The sequence below is a fragment of the Pezoporus occidentalis genome, unplaced genomic scaffold (assembly GCF_034315485.1).
Source record: "Pezoporus occidentalis ecotype Australia unplaced genomic scaffold, CSIRO_AGI_Poc_V1 ctg93, whole genome shotgun sequence".
NCBI lineage: Eukaryota > Metazoa > Chordata > Aves > Psittaciformes > Psittacidae > Pezoporus > Pezoporus occidentalis.
Window position 1 is genome coordinate 4,825,540 of NW_026916294.1, and position 12,446 is coordinate 4,837,985.

At 46.4% G+C, this 12,446-nt stretch overlaps 1 protein-coding gene across 1 annotated transcript in view; it reads left to right on the forward strand.

The window, feature by feature from the left end:
* Window positions 1-12,446, forward strand: part of CAPN13 (calpain 13) — a 48,517-nt gene that overhangs the window by 3,343 nt on the left and 32,728 nt on the right. Inside the window, exons 2-4 of the mRNA XM_062605706.1 lie at window positions 491-739; window positions 8,965-9,034; window positions 10,281-10,399. Coding sequence (XP_062461690.1) covers window positions 491-739; window positions 8,965-9,034; window positions 10,281-10,399 — 438 coding nt within the window. The remainder of the gene's footprint in view (window positions 1-490; window positions 740-8,964; window positions 9,035-10,280; window positions 10,400-12,446) is intronic.

A 12,446-nucleotide genomic window follows, 5' to 3' on the forward strand; every position in this document is an offset into this window, starting at 1 on the left:
CCAAGGAAAGGTAAGTCCATCAAGCATTTACTCATGGAAATGAAATAAAGCAACTCAAAAATGCCATGTGCACAGGCATGATACGTGGCCAGAAGAGCCCTGGGTACCTCACAGCATCCTTCCTGCTCACACACCTCCATCTTCCCCTATATCTGCAGCTCCTGCTCAATCCCTCATGCTCACTTGTGTTGCAGATGTACCTCAATGCTAACACAGCGGCTTGTTAACAGCTTTGCTTCCTGTCTTCAGGGTAGACTCAAAATTGAACTTGCAGCAGTGACAGCACTGGTTTGAGATAAACCAGTTGGGATTTGACAACAACTCTTTCCTCATGCATTTCTAGCTAATAAGGATTTTGTCACTGTTACTGCCCTCAGCTTTGCAAGCACCAAACTCTCGGGGGCAGGGGGAGGTGTTTGCTTTCCCACACACTCCTAGCGCACCACTTTTGATCAGGAAACCAATAGCAGTCTATGTCTCCCCTTCACAGGAAAGGAGCACAATGTTTGCCCCTGGCTCTGGTCTAACGTCGGAGCGGGGCTGGCAAGCAGCAGGGACAACGGGAAGCCTCCAGAACCTGAAGAAATTTAATAACCAGGACTTCAACCACCTGCGAGCCTTGTGTTTGAGCCAAGGAGTGCTTTTTGAGGATGCCACCTTCCCTGCTCATGTCAGCTCCATCGGTCCCAACCTGCTCCCAAAGGATAAGCTGCGTCAAATACAATGGAAGAGGCCAACGGTGAGTTATGCCATTTTGGGTGTTCCATAGCCCTGCTGCTGAATGGGAGCACTGATAGCCAGGGGCTAAAGGCCTTCATCTTAGGGATGGAGATCTGTGCTAACCAGGGAGGTTGGTTACCCCAAGGAGACCACTGGGAGCACACCCCTGGGGGATTCCTGAAGTGGGATGTGTGGAGGAAAGATAACCTCTGTAACATTAATGATTTCATTGGGTGCATTTTTATAGGAAGCTTGTTTCCAACAATGAACCTGACTAGAACTAGTGCTCCCACTTTGACCTGCTTCTAGGGGACTTTGTGCAAACCTGAAAAGCTGTCTAATTCTATTAAAGATCTCCAACTTCTGTAATCAAAGCCACTGACTCAGCAATACCTATTTAAAGTAATTGGGATGAGGCATGAGATGAAGTGTGTTTATCTGCTGATTTGCAGTTGCAGTTTAGTAGGCAGTTGTCGTTATCTGGCATACGGATGTTTAAACTGGAAGGTGGAATCACATACTCAGCCCTTTTATCCTAGGACCTGCTTTAGGGAATCTTTCCATGACTGTGCTATATAGCACTGCTATGTACCATTTGCTGCTAATGCAGCTACTGGGTTTGCCATGTGCTGCTCCTTTGCTGGGTTTTTCTGAGCACAGCACTGGTGCCTGGGGCCTCTGGCTTCCCTGGGCTGGAGCAAACCAGTCCTTCTTCCTGAGGGAAACCCCCAGGATAGGGAGAGTAACTGTGAGAGACAGAACAAGACAACTGGGGAAGATTTATTTAGGTGGCAGACGCAAGTAGGGCAACACTGAAGACTGGCAATGTGGTGGCCATGGCATAGTAGCATCAGAGGCTGCTACCAGCATGGACATTGAAAGCCATGGGCTCCAGAAGGGGAACAGGCTAGCAGAGGGAGCCTGCAGAGCCTGTAAATACGGATGCCTGAATGGAAAGGTGGGAAGCCCCCGCCTTGGTGTAAATGGAATGTGATGTGGTGAAGCAGTAGATGGAGAAGAAGCTACAACCTGGACACCAACAGGGATGTGGCTGAGTATTGTGGTAAGAGGGATGGGACTTGAGGCTCGAATTTCTCACTACCTGCTGCTGCAGCAGGGCCTGGAAGTATCAGAGAAGTTGTGTGTGCAAAGGTTAAAGGCACTTTCCATCTGTGTTGGTGCTATAGCACGTGGCTTGTAAAGTGAGCTGATTCAGTATGGGAGTCTCTGAAGGGAGACGTGAGTCAGGAGCACCAGGACAACATCTGAAATGCCACCTCTAACTGCAGTGGTTGCAGTTTCCCATCACATGGAGACTGTTCCAGGCTGTGTTTTCATCCCCAGGCCCTCAGTCTATGTCCATTAAAACGTGTGCAATTTCTAACGGAGATTTTGCATGGGGTACTTCAAACATTACTAGAAGTGGGGCTGGAGGTACCAGATCCAGTAGGAGCTCTGCAATTAGCTGTTCTTTTGGTTCACCTACAGTTTTGAGGAGTGGAAGGGAAGTTCTATTTTAAACTGAACAGATTATTTTCTATAGCTGGGCCTTTCCAAAGCCAAACCAAAGGGAAATTCTCCTTGAAGAGTTATGTCAGATTTAAAAAACTGAGGGGCTTCTTTTGAAATGTTCAGAACAAATGAACTTCTGTGCTTTTCCTTCACACAAGCAGTTGAGTGGAACAGAGGAAGTCATGGAATGTTCTGCTGCTGCTGAATACACAGTTTTGATCAGTTAAGGTTTAGGCTAAAGATTTCACTCTGGTTCTGACCATAATGCATAGTACTATACAAATGCAAAAAGAAACTGAATTAGGATGATCCAGACAATGTGAATTGTAGTGGTATTGAATGTGGAATGCTTTACCTTTGCTAACATTGCTTATGTTTTTGAATGTAGTATATGCCAGTATCTGCAGGGGGCCTACAAGGCTGCTATGGACTTTTCATCAGGGACTGTAGTGATAGGACAAAGGGTAATGGGTTCAAACTTAAACAGGGGAGTTTTAGGTTAGATATAAGGAAGAAGTTCTTCCCTGTGAGGGTGCTGAGGCCCTGGCACAGGCTGCCCAGAGAAGCTGTGGCTGCCCCATCCCTGGCAGTGTTCAAGGCCAGGTTGGACGGGGCTTGGAGCAACCTGCTCTAGTGGAAGGTGTCCCTGCCCATGGCAAGGGGTTGGAAATAATGATCTTAGGGTCCTTTCCAGCCCAAACCATTCCATGATTCTATGTGTGAGAGGAGATAACCATGTACTCAATCAGCCCCTGCATCAGGGATAGCCCACCGCTGGCTCGATACGATACCCATTACAAATGTTAAGGATAGTTTCTAATCTTCAGTGCTTATGCTTTACAAAAAGACTAAAATGGGCAGAGGGTGAAGCTGCTGAAGATTTTTCTGGAGTCTTCAAGGTCACAGGCCACTGCTCCTGCACTGCTCACCCTTTGTCTCTTCAGGACCCTGTAGCTCCCTTATGGAGGGAGGGATTGCTGAGCAAAAAAAGTCCATCCCCTGCTTAACGCAGACTGTGATGCTTGGGAGGCAACCAGAAGAGAGAGAAAAGCTACAAGGTAGACAGGCCTGGATCAACGTGAGAGAAATCACTGAGTGCCTCTGATACAATTTGTAGGAGTGTGTGTGGTGAAAGGACTGAAGTAGCCAACATGGGTTTCCTCTGCATCATCACAGTCTGTTCACAGCATCAGGGCATGGAGTTCTTGGGTATTTATCTCATATCTGGTGTCAGGGGAAGCGAAGAATAGGGTCTAAGAGAAGTCCACCAGTCTGTGGCCTTGGGTAGAAGCCACAGAAGGAGATTACTTTAGTTTGAGCTTGAGCAAGGGATATACCCTTTTTTCTTAGCAGAGGCTCAGAACTGTGCTGCACTTAGCATCTGAAAAGCATTTGGGGAAATGACACATTTAGGGCCAGTGCTTGTTTGCTGGGAAAAGTGATTTGTCATTTGATTCAGTAATTTTGCAGAAGGGCTTCCTCACACTTTTTCCTCCCTTCCTCTGTCCCTTCCTAAAGCAAATGTAACCTCCTGTCAGGACCCGAGTGATTCTGCACTGCTTCTGGTGATTATTTGTTCATTGGCATTTTATTAAATTCCCAGAAAATACCATCAGCATGAAGGAATTTTGAACCCAGGAACTGACTAAGCCAAAATGGATCCTTTTACAAGAAAAAAAAATCATTTAGAAGTCAAAATCTTTCCAGACACATAAATTGAGCTGCAATTCCTACTGCATCAGCCTTGGCCTGTCTAGCTGGAGGGGAGAAAAAGACAGGTTTGGTTCAGGCAAGAAATCAGACAATGGTTTGTAGTTAGCTTAAAAACAGCTCTTATATTAAAGAAAAAGGGGTGGGAGTGCGAAATACAGATTGTCACATGAGTGCTTTAATAAAGCAAGTTACGGGAAATGAGCAGCGATGAGGGATAGCGCTACTTGCAAGTCTGTCAACCTGGGGCCATTCCCTGGCATGAGCCAAAGCTGCTTGCCGGCTGTTCCTGATGGAGTTCACAGCTCCAGTGCTTCCCAGGAGCCACAGGGCCCTTGGATCCTGCTCAGTATTTCTCCTTGATGGAAATCAAAATCAATTCACCTTATTTTGAGGGTGTGCGTGCAATCAGTGTAATTGAACAGCGTTTCCAGGCTGCCATTGTGTCAGCCCTTGCCTACTCGGCTGATTGCATCTGACCTCAGCTTCGGAGTTCATATCTTTCAGCCGGGGAAGCTGCAGTGCATCTCCATTTATCACCTCTATCTTTCTGCACAGGCTTTAAATGAGGAGGGTTTATTTGCATAGTATCTCCTGGATCTATTGATTTTTGGAGAGGGCTGGTTATGTGTGTGTGTGTGTGTGGAGGGGGAATGCATGGATCCCAGGTTAAGGGAGAAGCAGCACTCTGATGGTCTTGCCTGCCTCCCTCTTTCTCAGGCTGGGGACTCAGCTACCAGGATTGTACGGTTGTGGTGTGGTGACCACAGGGGAACAGTTGGTAACACCCAGCTTGTACTGTATGGTCTAAGTGGGAGGTTTCAAGAGCAGTAAGGAAACCGCCTCTCAAAGGCTTGGGGTAGACAGGTCTATCTCCCTTGTTTCCCTCCGTTGTATTTACCTCCTGTGTTTGCAACTGTCATTGTTTTTTAGCATTGAGCCACACAAAGCAAACCGACTGCAGGTAAAATCCGAGCTGGTTTCTGTTCCTGCTGGTTGCTGCACACCAGTCTGTCCTCCAACAGGACTCTGCTCTTACATGTGTGGGCCTGACAACCTCCATCTTCCATTGTGAAAGCGAGCTGGGGCAGAGCAGGGGTTTTTAAGCAACTAAGGCATTTGTATTGACCGCAGGTAATTAGGATTTGAGCTATTCTGCTGTAAAGCAGGGAGCTGAGTTCTGGTGGTGCAAGCAAAACCCTTGAGATTAGCCCAGTTCTTCCTGTCTAAGAGAATGTCAAAGAAAAACGCAATATGAGCTTACAAAAGTAAACAGATTAGGCAGATTCCCAATTCCCAAAAGGCCTAAAAAACACTAAACTGTGGATAAAGCCTTCAGCCTGGGAAGTCCTTTAGCCTCCAAGTGGTGAGAGTGGGAAAATGTATACAGGAGGAGCATTAGTTTCAGCTTGCTTGGTTATTTCTCTCTCTCTCCAAGCTGTTGGAGGCAAGTCATTGCAACAGGCAGACCTTTGGTGTGTGCCAGCACAGTTTATCCTTTGTTCTTCCCTCCTTTGTCATTCCAACCACCTTGTTTCTGTGTTAGTTACCCTGTGGAGTTTCCTGTGGTTGTGGGACGTAAGTAATGGTGTGTCTGACCAATCCTCAGTGCACTGCTAGTCATGTTCCCTCAGCCCAGGGAACTGCAATACTGTGTGTGCTTCTTGTTCCAGAGCAACAATATTCCAGGCACATCAGTGATGCAGAATTAAGATTTGTCCAGCTGAGAACAGAGTTTGGTTTCAATTAATCACAGCCTTTTTATTTCTTTTAACGTGTGTGTTAAATGGGGAACACTGCGGCTTACCATGGCAGGATGTGTCAGGAAGGTGGAGTGGGAGCAGGAGGGAGTGATGCAAGTGCAGCTGAAGGGAAAGATGTGGTGCTGTGGCAGGAACAGAAGCCAGGCTGGGATTTTACTGTAGGGTTAAGGTGAACGGATCAGGAGAGTGCTGTACAAAGAGCCATCTCCTGCTTCTTCATCTCTTGAGCCTGCACTTGGATCATGCTGGGCCAGTGGGGAGATCTGGGGGAAAGTGGCCACAGCCAGACCACCATACTGAGGAGCAGCCTGCAACCAGACTGACTTGTGCTGCCCACAAAATCCCACCTTGGGCTTCCAGTTTTCCGCAGGAATGTTTGACTGTGTCCTTTGCATGTGGCTTACATCTACACTACTCACCTGTAGCTTCTGGGGACTTGTTCTTCCTTAAGAATTTCAAGCACTTATAAAAAGAACTTCATGGGCAAATGCAGGTGCAGTGCACTGTCCTTCCACCTCTTAAATTAATTCTCCATCTTGCCCTTTGGATAAACAGTACTTCTGTGGTAAGACTATTCCCCAGAGGATGAAGTGGTTTGAACTTGAACTTCTCTTTTATTCTGAATGCATAATGAAATCTTCAGTGGGCCAGGGAAAGCCAGCGATGATAGCTTTGTCCTGGGGGGGTAAGTTTAGGCAGTGTTTGACTTGCAGACCATATGGTTGCCTTCACTGCTGGACTCATGGGAACTCTGAGGATTAACCATGTGTCTCCTTGAGCTTCCTCTTCTTTTACCCCTCCGGCTAAAACTGAGAAGTCTGAGAAGGGAAGATGCCGCAAAGCCTCATCATAATTTCACAGTGAAACAGGCGGCTGCTTCTGGACAGATTCATAATTAAATCTGTGGTTTCTCTATTTGTTGTGCAATTTGAGGACTAGCAAATAGCGAGGCATACTGTAAGGGTGGTGAGGCACTGGAATGGGTTGCCCAAGGAAGATGTGAATGCTCCATCGCTGGCGGTGTTCAAGGCCAGGTTGGACAGAGCCTTGGGTGACATGGTTTAGTGTGAGGTGTCCCTGCCCATGGCAGGGAGGGTTGGAACTGGATGATCTTAAGGTCCTTTCCAACCCTGACTATTCTATGATTCTATGATTTGTGTATGGCAACTATGTGCTTAGCTGTGTTTTTCACTAGTAGATGATAGTTTCTGGTGTTTTATGACTTTGAAGGAAGAGGAGCTAACTGGAGGTTTCCTTTCTTCCTGGTTGAGAAGGACCACATTTCCAAAGCACTGCACCCAGCACAACTATGTCGTCTCTAAACTCTTTCAGAAACCCTCTGTGTTTAGGTCAGGCTCTCTCCACACAGCATCCTTCAAGGGGACACCACTGACTGCAGGGGTCGTGCTCTTCCAGAGCTCTTCTGAGTACCTGGTCTTGCAATACCCCACTGCTGCCCCCTCCTGCCTTTTCCGCAGCTTCTGCTTCTGAATCTGTAGGAGTAGACCCCTCCTGGAAACAAAGATTAATGTATTGTGGTTGAGGATTATAGCAAGAGTGTTTGCCTTCATCTTTTGTCCCCTATGATAGCCACAATCATCTGTATGCACAGTCAAGGCATGTTGGATGGGGCTGACTTCAGATCATGTCTTCTTTTTTTTAGACAAAATCACTGGTTGTTCTCTGCAAGGAACCTGCTTAGTGACTCAACCCATCCCTGTTTGTTTACTGGGGAGTTAACGGTCTTGATGGGCAATAGGATATCTGCTGAGGCATCTAATGGGCTGACTTTTCAGGTGGTCTCTGTAACAGTGCACTTAAGAGCTTTATTGTCCCAGGAGAGAGCAGAGCATCAGCCCTTTCTTTGGGAATCTGCATAAGAGAAGCAGCTGTCTTCCCATCAGTTTCAGGCTGATGTTTCTATATGGTGGTTGCCCCTATGGCCGCTCTGCATTGTAGCACATTCATCAGAGCCCAGCCACCCTACCTGGGGCAGCTAAGACTTCAACAGCCTCAAAAATGATGGGGGAACAAAAATACCCATTCCTGTTAAATCTCTTGCCACAAATCCCTGAAGTCCCGGGATAGGTGAGGATGGCTACACAAAAGCATCTGTCAAGGAAGATGCCTGCCAGGGCTGCTTTCCCTGGTGTCAGCAGTGCTGTGGGAGCATGATGTGTCCACCAGCCTGGAGCAGCAGCATTGCGTTGTATCTTCTCCTGGCAGGGAAACTTCTTGGAGGGGTTTGATCACCGTGAAGCCCTTTCAGAAACCTGACAGTGTTTGCTAATGCTGAGCTCATGCAAGCGTGCGAGTCACGTTGTGCGCTGGTCTCATTTTTGTGCAGCATGTCAAATCGATTTGGGAGAAGAAATGCCAGGGCCTGCTTAAGGACGAGCTGCTGTATTATTTTTCTTACTCAGATGGTGTGTTTTTTCTCCCTTTTATCTCTTCATTTTCTTAGGTGTGCGATGACTTTCCTATTTAAGGCTGACAGCTCTTTCAAAACAGCTTTACCCAGTCGGGGTGTGCCAAGGGTATCACAGAGGATGCTTGGGCCATTTCTACCTGAGCAGTCTGATATCCCAGACCAATAGCAGACACAGATGGGAGAATGGTTCATATTTCTGTGTGCTAACCAGGCTCTGGAGTATTTCCCCTTCACTGCCCAAGCCAGACTCAAGGAATGCAAGGAAATTCTCCCTGAACTAAAAATGCCAGCCAGGTCTATGGGATTTTTGCAGCCAGAGATTAAGCTCTTTTTCTATAGCTTCCTCACCAGTGATGAAGAGCAGCCCTGGCTGATCCGTTTTAGTCCTGCATAGAAACAAAAAAGGCTCAGAGAATAAAACGTTCCTAGACCCACTGCTGAGCTGAAGTACAGATCCTGCTCCGCACTGCTTGGAAACCTCTGTGTTTCCACACAGGGAGCCCCTCTCTCCCTCAGGAAAGAGCATGATTTTATAGCCAGGCTCAGAGCCCTCTTTGAAATGTGTTGTTAGCATTAGAGAAACCCAAATGAAAGCTCAGCACACACCCAGCTGCAAGGCCCCATCCCTAGGAATAGCTGAGCAGACTAAAGAAGAGATGCCTGAGTATCTCTCCTGGTTCTGTTGGTGACAGGCAAAAAACATCAGGGTTCAAGAGGAATAGTTTTCAGATGTGGAAAAGGTAAGCAAGCAAAGGGCTCCAAGGGGCAGTAACACACTGCTGGCACGGGAGGGTACTCATGCTGCTCTTTGCATTTTCCTTCTTCCAGGAACTGCAGAGAAATCCTCATTTGATCATAGATGGAGTTAGCAGATTTGATATCATGCAAGGAGAAATAGGTAAGATCATATTCCTGGTTTGGAAAAGACTGGCACAAAGCAATAACCTGTGCTTGTTTCGCTATGTTCTGAGTGCTCGATGGGAAGACCATGGTAGCTGCAGTAAACAATTATTGCAGGTCAATCCAGGCTCACACAAGTCCACACACAATTTATTGCAGATATTTAACAGGATTCCCAAATGCTGCAGCTCTAATCCTTGTTACTTATTTATGACACCTGCCCGCTACGTATATAAGGACAAGGTGCAAATGAGATCGGGCAGATGCTTCATGTACAAGGGTCACAGTTCTGGGATAAGTAGGCACAGCTCCAACATGTGTCTGCACCCTTATCAGTTCCATCCTTTTCTCCTGGCCCATAACCATGCTTGTCTTTGGGAGCAGCTCTGCTCCCATATCATAGAATCATAGAATCATAGAATAGTTAGGGTTGGAAAGGACCTTAAGGTCATCAAGTTCCAACCCCCCTGCCATGGGCAGGGACACCTCACACTAAATCATATCACACAAGGCTCTGTCCAGCCTGGCCTTGAACACTGCCAGGGATGGAGCATTCGCAGCCTCCCTGGGCAACCCATTCCAGTGCCTCATCACCCTAACAGGAAAGAACTTCCTCCTTATATCCAATCTAAACTTCACCTGTTTAAGTTTTAACCCGTTACCCCTTGTCCTGTCAGTGCAGTCCCTAATGAAGAGTCCCTCCCCAGCATCCCTGTAGGCCCCCTTCAGATACTGGAAGGCTGCTATGAGGTCTCCATGCAGCCTTCTCTTCTCCAGGCTGAACAGCCCCAACTTTCTCAGCCTATCTTTATACGGGAGGTGCTCCAGCCCCCTGATCATCCTCATGGCCTCCTCTGGACTTGTTCCAACAGTTCCATATCCTTTTTATGTTGAGGACACCAGAACTATCCTATATATAGAAATGTCTTTCCATTTTTCACCCCACTGAAAGGTCTGAAGATTTCCTAAACAGTATTCTAGATTGCAGGTCTCAACACGACCACAAAAGACAGGAGAATGAAAGTAGAAGAGAATGGCTGGGTGGCATCAGGGTTCCCAGTGGACATTGCTGGTGAATACTGCATTCAGTGCTTTGGGGGCTGGACAGGAGATGCAAGAACGTTGGTTTCTTTTAACAAACCAGTTCTTGGATGTCTCAGATGTTGCAGTCCACCTTCCTAAAGAGTTAGTTATGGTCCACAGTGGTAACCGACTGAATGCACTGCATTCTTATCTCCCTTGAGGTGACTGCTGGATGCTGGCCGCCCTGGGCTCCCTGACACTGCAGAAGCAATTTTTGGGAAACGTTTTACCAAGGGATCAAGGATTCCAGAATGATTATGCTGGGATTTTTCATTTCCGGGTACGTACCCTCTGCTGTATTGGTACTGCTTGGGTTTGGCTGGTTGGATTATACAGGGATCCAAGCAGCAGTCCCAGATCTTGACAGCTTTGAATGCCGTGGTTCTTCAGTGCTGACTCCCAGTTCAGATATTTGCAGACAATCCCAAATTTTCCGGTGATTCCTCATGCTCCAGGGGGTGCAATCGCATTGCAGAGAACTGGAAAACCTTTTCTGAAAGTTATGACTCCGGAGATACTGATACCAGCTGTTCAGATACATTTGTGTACCTGTATGGCATTAGATGGCATTCTAGTGTCTGCTGTGATTTGGACAGTTTGTTATGGCTGTCACCACACCTGTGTTGTTCATCTACTTGGATTCATTTTCTGTTTCCCCATATATTTCCTTGCCCTTTTAGCTCACAGAAATGGCTTGAAATTACAAATCCTTGGAGACAAATCAGAGAAGCAGGCTTTTGATATTTTGAAAGGAGATGTATTTCAGAGAGAGAAGCACTCTTGAAATTCTCTGAGTGTCCCAGGGAGGTGACAGGATAGTCACTGGCAGGCTTTGCTTTCTTGTATCTGAATGGACCAAATATCTGTGGGATTAGAAACACCTGCAGTACCGTTAAGTTCCAGAAGCTCAACTGGATGTAGACAATCAGTAGATACTCAACCATTCATCATCCCCCTTCTTTCACAAATTGTTGTGTTATATGTAGTTCAGTACCAAAGAGTTCTGGCACTGAGCCTTCTCTCACTCCTGAGACCTCCTGTGGAGCAGCACCAGGAGGATTATCTTGCTGGCAGCCTAAATTTTGCTCTGTTCCTTTGCTCCTTGGTATACCAGATGTTTCTGTATTGGCCTATTTCCAGCATGCAGAGGTGCACTGTATGAGATAAACCAGCTAAAGGGACAACAGTCTGCTTCAAACACATTGAAAGGATGCAAGCTAGATTTTCTTTCATGAGAGCTTTGAAAAGATTAGTTAGGAGCAATCCTCAAATCTTAAGCAGTATAAATACCTTACAGTATTTGAAAATGTTTTCACTGTCATCTCATCTGCAAATCAATGCAACTCTTTCTGGCTTTCCTTGAGCAATAAACCCCTGAGAAAGCTACTCTGAATGGAAATGCTTCTCGACAACGCTTTCAATTATTCCATCAAAGATATTTTACTGCCATCCACAGGCTAAGCCACCAGTCCTCTGCTCAGTGAAGAATCACAGATGAGCCATATCATATGCTAGCATAATAATTTGAGCTTATAACTTTTTTTCACCTTTTTGGATCTGGAGCATGTTGCTTCTCAGGCTGCTTCAGTCTTCCTACACAACACTGGCTGTTCAGCTGCAAGAGTTAAAGGTGTTAAGCACTTCATCAGCTGTAGTAGAGATGAGTGATGTTTTTATCTAGGGAATAATTACACTGATGCTATATCACCAGGGATAAAGTTAATCCTGTGTTTGTCTAGGAATCACTTTCTCTGCCACGGAAGCTCTGATGCCTGTGAGGCAAAGGTGTGCCACATGTTGTGGCAGGGAGCAGCAGTAGCTCAGCCTGGTTAGAAACCTAAGTATGCTGTAGGGACTATGTATGGCACAGTGCATCAGCTCAAAGCAGGGGGGATCTGCCCTGAGTGCTAATGTTCCTAATGAAATCTTTAAAGGACAGAAGTGGTCAAGATCTCTGTTTCAGGACACATCCAAAAGGTGCCTTCTAACACCATGGAAAAGAGAGGTTGAAACTGTTGGGGTTTTCACCTTGCTCAATTCCAGAACTGGATTTATGCAACATCCTGCCAAAGGAGGAAAACAATGGGGTGAAATAACAACACAGTATTGTCATCTTGCAACTGTCCATTTGTTTTTCCTTCTCTTCTAATCCCAGGAAAATGAAGTCCTGATTTAAAAGGCTCCCCACAAATGTGGAAGCAAAGAACTTCCCTCTTTGCAGCCTGCCTACACAGGAATTCTTTGTTTCATTTACTGTCATATTCCTGGCTGCAGTACTTTAAATCCTGAGGGTATAAAGGAATTCCATGAAGCCAGACTCTCAAGCC